Source organism: Micropterus dolomieu, linkage group LG12 (genome assembly GCF_021292245.1).
Source record: "Micropterus dolomieu isolate WLL.071019.BEF.003 ecotype Adirondacks linkage group LG12, ASM2129224v1, whole genome shotgun sequence".
Classification (NCBI taxonomy): Eukaryota; Metazoa; Chordata; class Actinopteri; order Centrarchiformes; family Centrarchidae; genus Micropterus; species Micropterus dolomieu.
Genome location: NC_060161.1, coordinates 36,035,108 through 36,049,062, shown reverse-complemented (window position 1 = coordinate 36,049,062; position 13,955 = coordinate 36,035,108). Strand labels below are relative to the sequence as shown.

Below are 13,955 nucleotides of genomic sequence, written 5' to 3'. Positions count from 1 at the left end.
ACATCTGAAGGACAGAGGACACTCGTTTGAGGACCACCAGGTGCACATTTTAGACAGAGAAGATGGATGGTTTGAAAGAGGTGTCAAGGAAGCATCTACACCAGGGTGGAGAAGCCGTCATTGAACAGGGGAGGGGGTCTACGCCACCACTTATCCCCCACTTACAATGCTGTCCTTTCATCACTTCCCAGGAAACTCAACAAACGTAACCTATTGGCCTCAGGTGAAGATACCAACGATGGTCGTTCAGTCTTGGCCACAGGTAGTCTTAACGACTGTAACGACTGTCGTCACAGCAACAAGGAACACTAACGAACCAGCGGTATCGATGACCCGGGCCAACGACCCCACTGAGGTTAAATAGCTGAGTTTCCCTGCCAGTCAGTCAGAACTGAAGAAGTCCTTTGGATGAGGGACGAAACGTCTTCCAGTATCTTCAACCAAGTCCAGTTGCCCTTCATTTTAACCTCCGTTGGCTAAAAATAATAATTTTTCTGTCTCCGGGTGGAACTCTGACTCCTAAAATATTCTTATTAACCATTTTCTACAAACAGCAGTTTCACATCTTCTTCCTCCTGCTCACAGCCAGGAGAACGTTCAGCGGCTGACGTTTGTCTCGTTGGTGCAGAGTGTGGAAACCACAAGTATAAAAACCTATTTGGTAAGTGATGGCAGGATACGGGTCAGTGAGGTCCGGCTGGAGAGAGACCTCATGTCCCGTCAGCTGATGCCTCCTCGGTAACAGACTGACACACCGGTCTCTCTGCAACTTTCTGAATGCTTCCATCTCACAGAGATAAGACAGGCTGAAACAGTGTAGAGAGGCAAATGCTCCCCTGAAAGCTATACCGACCCCCCCTGCTGGCCCAAGTGGACTGGGCCCCACCCCCCTTCCTCTGTTGTGAGGAATCCAGTGTAGCTCGTCCCAGAAAGGAGACAGGAGCGAGGCGGGGGGGGGTCAACACAGGCCAAACGGGCCACAGAGCTGAAGTTACCAAATTACTGGCAACTAAAACTTTCAGGCAGCAGCCATTCACATTTATTAAGGCGACCTTTGACCTTTTCCAAAAGTCCCTCCCAGGTTTTTTCTTCAAGACGTCATTCCCTAGAAACTCTCCTGTACAGGGAGCTGATGGTTCCATTTGACACGGGAAGTCGGAATATCCAGGATAAAAGTCGGAAACGCCCCCTTAAGTTGGGAGAACCGCCCTGCCCCGACTTTGTGATCCAAGATGGCTGCTCTGAGTATCAACAGTTAGTGAAAGCTGTAGTTTAAATTGTTTTCAGCACGTCTGTGACTCATACAAGTGTTCGTACACAAAGTGCTGTCCAGCTGCTGTGCGTGGACGTGTTGCTACAGCGTTAAGATTGAGTTAATCCCGCGTTTTTTTAATCACAATAGCAAACCTGGGTAGCTGTAAACAACGGCGGGCAGAGCGAGGTTTTCCGACTTGTTAACTGGAACGCCGTGAACTCGGGTGTGACGTCATTCCCAGCTCCGACCTCCGAGGTGAAGGGAAGGCAGCGTCAGTCAGTGAGTCAGGTGATCCTCACTTGTGATTGGTTGGAGTCAGCTGTGGCTTCATGCTGAAACCTGTGAACAGGCAAAGCGACAGGAAGTGTGAGTCCTCATGTAGCTCTGTGTGTATCTGTGTGTATCTGTGTGTATCTGTGTGTAATACTATATATATGGCATTTCTACAGTGACCACATCACTCACACACACTCGACATATGAAGCCTGTCATTTCACTACAAACCTAAAAAATGAACATTTTTCTGCCGGGTGGAACTCTGACTCCTAAAATATTCTTCTCTTCCCAGAAAGAGGGTGAAGGCGAGGAGGGCGTGGCCTCAGAGAGAGACGAGGGGAACATAAAGCAAAAGAGAGGAACAGAGAGGTGAAAGAGGTTTCAGGTTCTGGACGTTTCTCTGTTCTTGTCGTCCTGATCTGATCTGAGGTCAGTCTAGCGTCTGTTTTTCTTCGTGGATTCATCTTTTAATGTTCCAGGGTGCCTTCAGTGGCTCCTCCCACCAGGTGAGAACCAATCAGAACGTCCCAACGTGGTTTTTATTTAATGAGTTAACAGTGTTTGAGAGGCTGAGCAACACGCTAAGTGATCCCATAGACTTACAGTTATTGTGCTAAGCTACGCTAACCTGTCTGTCACTATATTTTTATCTGAACAAACCTTGAATATAGGATATAATGTACATTATTATCTGTTCTGACTGCACCTTATTGTCCAACTGCATTATTTTAAATATGTGTATTTATACTCCAACTGTACATATCTAGACATTTATATTCTTCCTGTTTTAAATATTTGTATATTTATATTATCAATCTCCGCACACCCATAAAAGCTTTTTTTAATTTTTATTTTATATAACTAATATCTCGTATTGCTCCGGTGTTTTTAATTGTTTCTGTGCTATAGGTTTAAGCTGTGAACTTATTTACTTATAACACGTTATTTCGTACTACAGTGTGGAATGACAATAAAGAAATCTTGAATCTTGAAGATGATCAGGGTTGGAGAGTAACGGATTACATGAATAAAGTAAATGTATTCCGTTACGGTACAGAATAAATTACGTAAACAGATTACAGGTACATTTTGTATAATCCGGGATTACTCATAGTGATTACTTTAAGCGGAAAGTTTCCATGAAAGACAACTGTTTCTGTAAAAAGACAAGGGAGGGACGTGTCGCAGACATTGATTGGCGGAGGTGGTTTTCTTGCCGGGTTTGGCTCTTGGCACCCTGAGGCTGAGTAAGCTAATAGAATCGCTAGCAACAAGGCTAACCGACCGAAGTAACCAGCCACAGATACAGGCAGGAAGGCTACAGTAAAAAGTAAAGCTAACTATATCCACCAGGAAGCTCTGAGTAAATCACCTGTTAGTCTCTGAGGCTGTGTTCGGTCCTGTTCATGTCGTGTTCACAGGGAGGCTGCTGAGCGACGGTTCATAATCAGGCGCTGCACCCCGCCTTCACTCCCCCTGCTGGCCCCCCCGCCCCTGTCCTGAAAACCTCCAGGTCTTGAGTAAAGGTGTAAACACCTTCATACAGTCTATGAAAAACACTAACAGTCCCCCTGGTGCTCCGAGCTCCCAGGCACAGTGAGCTAATCTGACCAGAGTTGAGGCAGAGCAGCCGGGGGACATCAGAGAGAAAACCACAATATATTTTCTCCATTTCTAATATTTCTCCGTCAAATTTGATCCAGTTTCACCAGAATCCGTGAAGAAAGTTGTGTCTTTGTACAGTAATCAGTGGGGCCCGGCCCCAGAAACACTGTGCTTCAGCAGCATTATACTGAGAAATCTTTTCATTGGACACTAAATTAATACAAGTGCAGAATGAGTAATCAACATTTTAAAATGGTTTTCCAAATGACAAACTCCTAAATGTCATCAAGAATACCTACAAAACAATGTTTTTTGTCACTGATGGGCCAGAGACTGCAAAGAAAGTGCAAAGCGTATCATATAAAAAACCTTTAAATATGGATTTTGAACGGGAGATTTTGTACGTTTCTCTAAAAATACACTGAGCAGACGCATCGTTGGTACTTCTCTTGTCTTCATTTGCCTATTTGGCAAAGAAGAAAGCTAAAAGTAACTAAAAGTAATCAGGTTACATTACTTTTATTTTGTAGTACTTGGATTACGTTACTGATTACATTTTTAAACAAGTAATTAGTCATTGTCCTAAAGTAACCCTCCCAACCCTGAAGATATGATTTATGTTTCATCTCACAGCTGAATAAACCTGTAACGTTATCTAGACACTGAGCTGGACCTCACCTGGAGACGCCTGGACCTCACCTGGAGGCACCTGGACTTCACCTGGAGACGCCTGGACCTCATCTGGAGACGCCTGGACTTCACCTGGAGGCACCTGGACCTCACCTGAAGACGCCTGGACCTCACCTGGAGGCACCTGGAAAGATGCTGCAACATGTGATCCTGCTCAGCTGTTTGCTGCCGCATCTGATTTCTTCAGCTCCAGTAAGAAACACCAGTCCAGTCTGTGATCACTTCTGGTCTTCACTCTGTGATTTCAGCTCAAATAAAGACAAACTGGGCAGAATGTGTTTATAGAAGGTGATGGTTACACTCTCAGAGACCACCAATACATACTGAGTGTTTGTACTGTGTGGTATTAGTTATTTTATTGTAGTAAAGGATCGGAGTACTTCCTCTACCTCTGACTGACTACGGAGTCTCTGTTGTGTCATTATTATACAGTCAAAAGGGTTTGAGAGCAAACCATCCACACTTAAACACAAAACAAGAAACTAAACTTCAAATCAAGTTTAGTTATCAAAATCAAAACATTTGGGCCAAAAAAAAACTTTTGGAATCAAAAACAAAAGTTTTGGATTTTCTAAATAAATTTACTAAACTTGAATTCATTTTTATTGACAGATTTGCTCTCAAACCTTTGTGACTGCAGAATAAAGACACAACAGCGGCTCCATAACCGTCAGCATGTTTTATTTAAAAACAAGCAGAGAGTGTGTGTCTATATTTGCAGTCTGTGGTTCTGGCAGGCAGATAAACAGTGTTTTACATTCAATGCACTGATTTAGAACAGACAGGAAACAACACACACACACACACAGACACACACAGTGGTGGGTGTGTGGCGAGCTGGTGGTGTAACAGTGACCACAGGGTTTCAGATTTACCGCTCCTGTGTTGCACCGAGCGGCTGATGTTTGTTGAATCTGTTTACGGCTGTTGTTGTATGTTTTAGTGGTGCAACATGATCCAACAGGCAGCCAATCAAATCACACCGGCCTCCTGCTTTCTCTCTCTGCTGTAAACGTGATGTACAACAGTCAACGAGGAACATCTTAAGATACATAGACATATAGCTGCTTCTTTATTAAACATCATCGTGTGTTGACCTCAGCTTCCTCCCTCTCTCTCTCTCTCCACAGTTTTCAGGCAGTGACTCCTGGTTGGCGTCGTCCTCTGATGAAGACCTTCAGGTAAGAACAAGGACTGGGTCAGGTGAGACGGATGCGTCCACACAGCCTCAGGTCTGAAATCTGAGGACACGTTTTTAAATGTCTTCAGTTCAAACTAAAAAATATCAAATCAAATCATCAGAAATGTATTTTCACTTTCATATCAACGTGCGTGACCAACAGAAAAATCTACTTCTTGTGGTGGGAGTGGCCTCCCCTCAAACCCCTCCCACTGTACACGAAGCCCCGCCCGGTGTAATTGTGGAGGTCGAGGACACAAAAACAAACACCACTCTGAGCTTCACCATCTTCATCCTCGCTGAGAAGGAGGAGGGGAGAGGGACGGATGGACGAGGAAGGTAAAGACGATCAGTTCAGTTTCTCCTCGTCTCCTTGTTTATTTACTTTAAGTTTGTTTGTTTGTTTGCTCCTAGATCAGACGACAACGGCTCAGTCAGTGAGAGCGATGACCTCAGCGGAGAAGAAGCAGAAAAACAGCACGTCCAGCCAATGAAGAGAGAGTACGATGCTCACATGGCTGATGAGGGGAACCTGTCATCAGAAGAAATGACGGGTGATCAACCAATGTTAACCTTTTCTGATGAGGAAGCTGATGATTTTAACACCGCCACCTCTGACGGCACCAGGTGGAACAGAAAACGGACTCTTTCTGATGAGTTTGATGATTTTAACAACACCACCCCTGAGTCTAATATCAGCCAAAAGCTCAGTGCTTCTGATGACTCTGGTTATTTTAACAACAGCACAGAAAGCAGGAAGGTCTACAGTCAGCCAACTGTTGCTGAATATTTTGATGACAAAAACAACACTGGGTCTGATGACTTTACTGACAATGCAAACAGCAAGAAGACTGCTAATCAAACATTACCACTTTCTGATGACTCTGATGATTTTAGTAACAGCACAGAAAGCACAGAGATGAATGATCAGCCCACCGTAACCATTGATTACTTTCATGACAAAAACACCAGCTCTGATGAACCAGCGCTGTCTCTTTCCGATGACTTTAGCAACTCAATATCTGCTGAGGTCACTGAACTGAGTATCTCTTCAAATCCCAGTCCTAGTAGCAGCCAGCAGGAGTGGTTTGGTGCTGACCTGGATCCAGTATCACAGAAGTTGACGAGTTCAAGCTCAGGGAAAACAAGCTGGGTCAATCAGGACAGGGCCGGTTCTAGCAGTAGTGGGTTGGGTTCTAGTCTTCAGGAGGTGTTTCGCTCCATCCAGGAGGTTGTGGATCTGTTTTCAGGAAACCAAAGAGGGATGGGGGCTCCAACTATCAGTCAGACGGGTTTTAGTTTGAGCTCTGATGAGAGTGATGGGAGTTCAGAATCTGGCAGCTTCAGTAAAGTCAGCTCTGAACCCAAAAACCAGACCGCTGTTGGTTCAGATCCCGACAGTGATGAGAGCCTGGAGGCCACCAGCTACAGTCTCCAGCAGGGCTCTGGTTCCACAGATCCCACACAGCAAGTTACTGGTCACACAACAAGCGCAACCTCTTACTTGGTTAGTCCTGATCCAGATGGCAGAGATGTTCCAGACACTTCTGCAATGTCCATCCAAGTAGATAATGGTGGTAGTTTAAACCCAATCAGTCCAGATAAAGATACTGTGTCCAAGTTGAGATCCAGGTCCTTCTCCCAAGTGAATGTTAGTTTAAACTCTGACAGCTCTGAGGAAAGTCAGGACTCTGTTGGTAAACAGCAGGTTGTGGGTTCGCCGACATCCAGCCCAGGACTCTCCAGAGTCGGTAGTCCAGAGGTCAGCTCCAGCAGCGAGGAGGTCTTGTTGGCTGTTGCCTCCTCGTCCTCTCCTGTTCTGGTCTCCTCCCCTGGCATTTCCCCTCAAACACCAACCGAATCAGGAAGTTCCACCTCGAAATCTGAAGAGTCTGATTTGTTGGACTCTGCTGGATCTAAACCAGACTCTCAGAGTGCAGCTCTTCATCCTAATCTGATCTTGATTTCTGATTCTTATCTCAGTCCAGAGTCCAACTATAATCCCAGTGTCAGTATGAACTCCAGCTCCGAGATCAGCCAGGAAGAATCACCCACCATCAAGGTCCCTACAGATGCTAACTCTGATGCTATCAGAGGAGCTAACCCCACTGTAGACTACAGAACTAACACTGCTAGCATAGCTGTTAGCTCTGAAGCTAGCATGGATACCAAACTCGGTAACGGTGTAGCGGACCCTGAGGCAGATTCAAGCTTAGAAGCTACAAATGATTCAAGCGACGATGTTAACATCGAAGCAGACCCGACTGCCGCTGCTGCTACTTTGTATAGCACTAGCCTTTCTAGCATGCACGTTAGCTCTAGAGCTAACAAAGATGCTAATACCAAGTTGAATGTTGAAGAACAGAAGGATACTAGCACGGTAGCTCCAGCTGAATCTTTTAGCTTGTACAAAACAAATCCTCCTGACTCTGGAGCTAGCACTGATGCTATTGCTAGCGCAGGTAGGATGCAGGCAGGTTCAGACGTTAGCACTGAGGCAACGCCAGATGCTAACAGCCCAGGTCCAAACCGGCGGAGCAGCAGTGAGGAGAAAATGGCGTTTCCTCTTCCTTCTCGTCCTCCTCCTCCTCGCAGGAAGAGACCATATCGCTTCGGCTTTCTCGGACCCATCAGTCATTCTTATCAAAACCAACCCGTTGCCAGGGAAATGGCGTCCAAGGGAAGAGTTTCTCACACCACCCACGCCAGGGAACCGTTAACAGTACGGCGTTGTCAAAGTGACACACCACAACCGTTTCGTCCTGATCAAAATGTTAACTCAAACCCACTTGGCGACTTCTTCAACAGTCAGTATGATGCAGGAGGAAAGCGCCGCCAACAGATCAGGCGTCCATCTAGCAGGAAGCGGGTGAGGGTTAGCGTAGCGGCGGCTAATCCAGCTCAGAGCAGCAGCGAGGAAACCAACTAGTGACGATGGATTGTTTCCCTGGCAGCTGAGCTCAGCCCTCCCGCCGACAAACAAAACATGGACACACAAAGTATATTTCCTTTTTTATAAATCACTGTCAAACTTTACGTGCTGAGATTAGATAAACGGTCACGTCACCATCAGCAGTAAAGGATTCGACGCACTGCTGATCGGCTGGGACCTCATCATACTTCTCATTTCTCAGGTTATCCTGTCTCCATTTTAAATCGCTGATGAGCGGTTGAGCATGAGTTCAGTGTCAGCCAATCATTGTCCTCTTTTTTTTATATTTTGTATGTTGGGGAATTAAATGTTAATTATTCCAATATGTGTATTAAAAATATTAAACACTCAAGATGGACTCCTGTCTTTGTTTTCCTGTGCGGTATCAAAATAGTTAGTAATTAAATCAAGAGGCTGTTGTGTTTCTTAGTTTTCTGTCTCTAAAAGTTTGAAGACACCAGGGCTGCATCCAAAAAGTCTTTTCTCCTCAGGAAGGTTTCTAACTGAGTGAAGTGACCTGGTAGTATTTCAGTGGCAGCCATGATAAGAGCTGGTCGGATTCTCTAAAAGCTGAGGAAAGGAGCCTCAATGATTCCTTTCATATCTCCTTTAGCATAGGGTATACCGGACCATCCTCTACCAAAGGAAAGGAGAGAATGCCGTCCCACAATTCCTTGCAGCGGAAACAAAAGTGACGCACGTTCTCAAACTCAAACAATAAAATCCATTAACCACATTTAGCAAAATCCTTCCAGTACATGAGGGACAGAAATGCCCTTTATCCCGTTTCTGATACTTGAATAAGACTCTCACAGTCTCCTTCTTTCTTTTGGTTTGTTTTATTTTGGCTTTTCTGTAACCTGATGCGGTTTCAATACCGTTTTATGTTTCAGGTTGTTGAACTATGCCATAAAGTGTTGTATTAGAATTTTCTACAATAAGAAAAAAAGAAATCACCATGACTAATAAAAGATGTGGATCACCATGTAAGTTACCGCTGGCTGTTAAGTTACTGGTAAAATGATCAAAGTGAGGAGAATGTTGCAGCTTGTAGGTTATGTACTGCAGCCTTCAGCAATATCATTAATTAATTTTACCCCCCACACTCGCTGCTGTTCTTCTTCTTCTATCGGAGTGAATGCCACTTGTGATCTGTACTACAAAGCGAGGTACCTTTAGGAGTAACCTTGTGACGCTGGATGTAAGCTCCTGATTAACCCGTTCTACATGTGTGGATACGGTTTTACCCGAGGTCTGCTGCCATGGCGAAGTTACCGTAAAGTGCCGTTGAACACCGGTGCAGGCAGTGTTGATGGGGAACATGGCGAACATATCAAACACGCCCAGCTGGGTTTATTTAGGAAGGTTAAAAATATAGAGGGCAGCAGCAGAGGGCGGTGAAATACGGGAGGGTTGACAGGTCTGATGGATGTGTGCGTGTGGGGCAGTAAATCCTCCTGGTTGTGAAACGTGTTTACTGACAAACAGAGCTGCAGCAGCTACATGGCCAAAAGTATGTGAGGGGGGCGGGGACAGAGGGCGAGATAATGACGGGTCACTTCCTGCTCAAGAGATGATAAAAGAGACGAATTAGAGTGAGACTCAGTCAGAATCTGCAGGACCCCCAGACCTGGACTTACCAAGACCACCAGAGCTGACCCAGACCATCAGGACCCAGACCATCAGGACCGACCCAGACCATCAGGACCCAGACCATCAGGACCGACCCAGACCACCAGAGCTGACCCAGACCATCAGGACCCAGACCATCAGGACCGACCCAGACCAGCCAGCTGAGTATTTCCAGGATGTGGGTGTTTCTGATAATGGTCTGCCTGCTGGATCAGAACCAGGCCTCCCCGGTAAGAATCCTGTCTATTGATCAGATCTTTAGTTCAATAGATCAATAACACTGAGTGCTGTCTGTACAGTTACCATGGGAACACAGTAGCCTTCAGCCCATCCTCCAACAACAAGCGGACCAAACCATGGTGAGTACACAGCTGTAGTACTGGTGGCAGTAGTAGTGGTACTGGACTCAGGCTTGATTGACAGCTCTCTCCTGTAGCTAAAACTGTGTTGTTGTTTTTAAAGCATGTTACTCCGTTGTGTCCGCAGCCTTCTGCCGTTCCTGACCAGCTGAAAACCTCCTCCTCTTCATCCTCCTCATCATCAGCTTCCTCCGAGTCCAGCCAGAGTTCAGAGGTCAGAGGTCACCTGAGTTAAAACAAACACCTGAATGTCACCAAACGTGGAGGCTTTCTTTAAATCTGTGAAATTATGAATGGAGTCTGGTGCACACAGCTCTCTGCTCACAGATAATGACCGTATGCAGGACGAAGGTTAACCAACCTACTACGTTACCCATAAGCCTCAGCAGCTGCTGCCCAATCAGAGCTTCAGAACATCTCTGTGTCTCAGCTGTGATGCAGACAGTCTCTCCAGCTCAGGGTGTAAAGTATTAGTGCAGAACCTCTGCTGACTTTTCTCTCAGTTTAAGTTTCCGCTCTGCAGACTGTAACCCGTCTCATTAAAGGGACGCTTGTTCTGCCACGTGTGAGGAAGCCCAGTGACTCTGCTGAGAGCTGACCTCACGCCAAAACTGTCCAGACTGTCCCGTTCACTTCAGTACAGCCAGGAGTTTGAGCACGGCAGCGTTGTTTAAATCTGAGGCTGCTGATTGGTCATGACATCACTGCCCCAGGTGACCTGATTGGTGTATTTTTACAGGGTCCTCAACAGCTGAGAGAACGGCAGGCGCTGGAGAACGCGGTACCACACGCACACACAGAGACACACGTGGTTCACATTACTGATGATGACGTCATGCTGTGATGTCATACTTTAGTTTTAATGAGCTCAGAAATTAACTTTATTCAAATGATTTTTGTCCATGTGATGTGTGATGTCATATCCTGCAGGCTGTGGAGCAGGTGGACTCCGCCCAGGAGGTAAGCGGTCAATCAAACCCGATCCATCCCATCAATGTCACGTGACTTCAGTTTGAGTGACAGTGTGTGTGTGTGTGTGTGTGTGTCTCAGAGCTCGGAGGTCCTCCAGCCTGCCAGTAACAGCAGCAGCACTCTGTGGCTCCAGGAACTGGTTTCACTGGGAGGGCGAGCGGGCGAGCGAGACGGAGAGAGAGACACCTGGGACGACGACAGCAGAGAGCGCCGACACCGGGTGAGGTCACGCGTGACATCACAACGCACACTGCGTTACAGAGTGACATCAGCACATTGTTGCATTAGTGTGTTTAATCACCACATCTGTTTAGTTAAGAAGTTACACATTTAAGCAAGTTGTCTGCAGCTTTACGTTCAGTCAGCAGAGAACGTTTGATTTTAAAATAAGTGAAGAGGTTAATGTCTGCTCTACAGTTTTAATCAAATTAGTCTTTTTCCAAATTCTCTAGGCTTGATTGTTGATTGATTTTATTTTTAGTTCTGTTTGATAATCCAGTGTGACAACTTACCTGCCGATGGGGCAAACTGTCCCAAGTGCACTCTCTCTATTCAACAGCTCCATAATGAGATAAGATAGGAAGACGTAATGAATACAAAGCTTCTGCCCAAGACTTCATTCTTTCATTTGCTCTGACATTTGTACCATTGTGATGTCCGGTGCTCAGTAAATATTAGACAGTGTGAAAAGCGTGACAACACACCCGGCTCTCCCCTACTCCTTCTGTCAAAGTGAGGAAGAAACGCCAGGGATCACTCTCCCCCTCCGGGTTACTGACACCGCTCCAGCAGGAGTGAACCTTTATTTGAGGACGCACAGTTAATTAGTCGGGGTCGTTTGAAGGGAGCAGGCATCATGAGGGCTGGAGCTCCCCTTAATAAGACATCAGCTCCACTGAAAGCAGGATTTGATATTTCAGGGGTCTCTAAAATATTGACAGCTGCTTTATTAACATTAATCTAATTTCTCTAAATAGCGTCAGACTCCATCCAGCCAGAGGGAACGATCACCGACCCTCTGCAGCGGGCCGCTGCTGGGCTGATGTTCACACAGATTTTATTTAGACCACCAATATTTTATAGGGGTTTTTGTATCTAGGAGATGGCCATGTGTGGGTAACATAAAAAATACCTGCAGTTTATTAAAATGTACATTTTAGGAGAAAGTTATTTTTCCAGCTAGCGGGGTAAGATGCCCCCCGAGCTCAATTTCTATTTTCTGACACATTAATGAATATTTTTTGTATCTTTAAGAGGGCTGTGCTTAGGGAAACATTTTAAAATAAATAGCTACAGTTGACAAATTTGAATTTAACGTATTTTCCCTAAGATGCCCCCCCCATGGTGTGAAGTCACTTTAATATGACCAAATTACAGATAAAATAAACTACAAGTAGCAAGAGGATTATAGACCTATGTTGTAGAAATAAACCTGCCTTGTGTCATTAGCTTTCCTTTATTTCACAGACTTTTAAACAGTGAGGTTGAGGTAAAAGGAATATGAACACACGTGAGTTTATAACCTCAGAATTTTACCTCAGACTTTCTGATAGTGAAGCTGCCTATTTATTTATATATCTATTTTACAAACGATCAACTATAAAGTGGCACGGTGACTGGGGGGGGGGGGCATCTTACCCCAAACATACTAATCTAGCATTTTACTACTTTAAAACTATAAAAATCTGTCTCTCTAAACTATTGCATTACTTATCTTAAATATAAATATTAATATCTTGTAAATATACATTTTATATATATATATATATAAAATGAACACAAAAAAAAATATGCAGCTTATTTGAACTGACAATAAAAATTTGATCAAATTAGGTCAGAATGGCTTTGATCAAATAATTGAGAAAATTGTGATGAAACAGGAGATTTTTAGTTCTGTGAGACGAGCGGCAGCCAGAAGAAAGGTTGACAAACAAATAATCTAGTAAAGTCAGGCATTACTTTAAAACAAGTAACGTGGTCCTCGCCTCCATCGTCCTCTACAATCCCGTTTCATGAATCAGCTCTGAAAACTCTTGAGATTTCGTCCTTCACTTCACGCAGCACTGAGCTGCTTCATCACTCGCTGTTAAACGCAGCTTGATAAATATGGTAATGATGATGCAGTGATGTCACGGTGTGATGTCATCACTGTCAGGTGCGCTCACAGGTGCAGCAGACAGGTAGCAGCTGTCCACACAGAAAGCTGCACGTGCAGGACTACATTTCCCACAATGCTTCAGGAACACAACTGTCATTAAACTGAAGTAAAAAGTTTCATCATGGCCCTTCAAAATAAAAGCAGTTAGTGATTTATAGATCCTAAATGAAAACATTAACTAATGATCTGTCAACAGCCAATCAGAACAGAGTCTGAATCAGTCACCCGACCTGGTTTGATTACCAACGGGTCATTTAAACGTAAGTTGTAAACCCTCAAACAGGAAGTGGATTAAAATGAAAACACATTGATTCATTACGCTGACCTGACGGCGTTTCAGAGGAGCCATTTTTTGATGATTGATCTGACTGTTGATCTCACGCGTCTCAGGTTCTGCAGCTGACCTCTCACGGCCTCCTGAGTCCACCTCGACTCAATCTCACCGCAGACCAGGATGCCGCCGGGCCGGGCGAGGCCACCGGAGACCAGGGCGGGGCCATCACAGAGGGGGGAGTGGCAGAAAATGAAGTGGGCGTGGCAGCAGGAGAGGAGGGCGGGGTCAGAGGGGAAGAGATCGACTCGGAGTTTCCTCACCTGTTGGCCGACGGCTCAGAGAGGCCGAACGGGCTGACCTTTGACTCCCACGATCAGGGCCGCCGTGGAAACGAGGCGGAGCTAGAGCTGGGGCTGTAACTGAGGCCACGCCCCCTGTCGACGTCATCAATAACCAATCAGTGACCTGATTTCTAACCAGTTTACTAACATCACACAGTTATTAAGTGTGTTATTTATAAAACATCAGCATCCCCTTCAGACGGCGAGCCGAGCTGTGACTGCAGAGAGGAGACGCAGCGCCTCCGTGGGCTCTAACCGATTCCTCCCGTTTTCACATATTT

At 45.4% G+C, this 13,955-nt stretch overlaps 1 protein-coding gene and 1 long non-coding RNA gene across 2 annotated transcripts in view; one reads left to right on the top strand and one right to left on the bottom strand.

Moving 5' to 3' along the window:
- LOC123980747 overlaps positions 1-2,136 on the bottom strand; it is a 9,631-nt gene extending 7,495 nt beyond the window's left edge. The window contains exons 1-2 of the long non-coding RNA XR_006827548.1: positions 1,760-2,136; positions 1,408-1,594 (exon numbers count right to left, since the gene is read on the bottom strand). This is a non-coding gene — a long non-coding RNA (uncharacterized LOC123980747). The remainder of the gene's footprint in view (positions 1-1,407; positions 1,595-1,759) is intronic.
- Positions 2,137-9,660: 7,524 nt separating this feature from the next.
- LOC123979961 lies at positions 9,661-13,752 on the top strand. The gene is made up of 7 exons (XM_046064071.1): positions 9,661-9,800; positions 9,870-9,929; positions 10,057-10,143; positions 10,669-10,710; positions 10,860-10,889; positions 10,981-11,121; positions 13,450-13,752. The coding sequence occupies exons 1-7, from the start codon at positions 9,747-9,749 to the stop codon at positions 13,750-13,752; spliced, it is 717 nt and encodes a 238-aa protein (XP_045920027.1). The 5' UTR covers positions 9,661-9,746.
- The last annotated feature ends 203 nt before the right edge of the window (positions 13,753-13,955 follow it).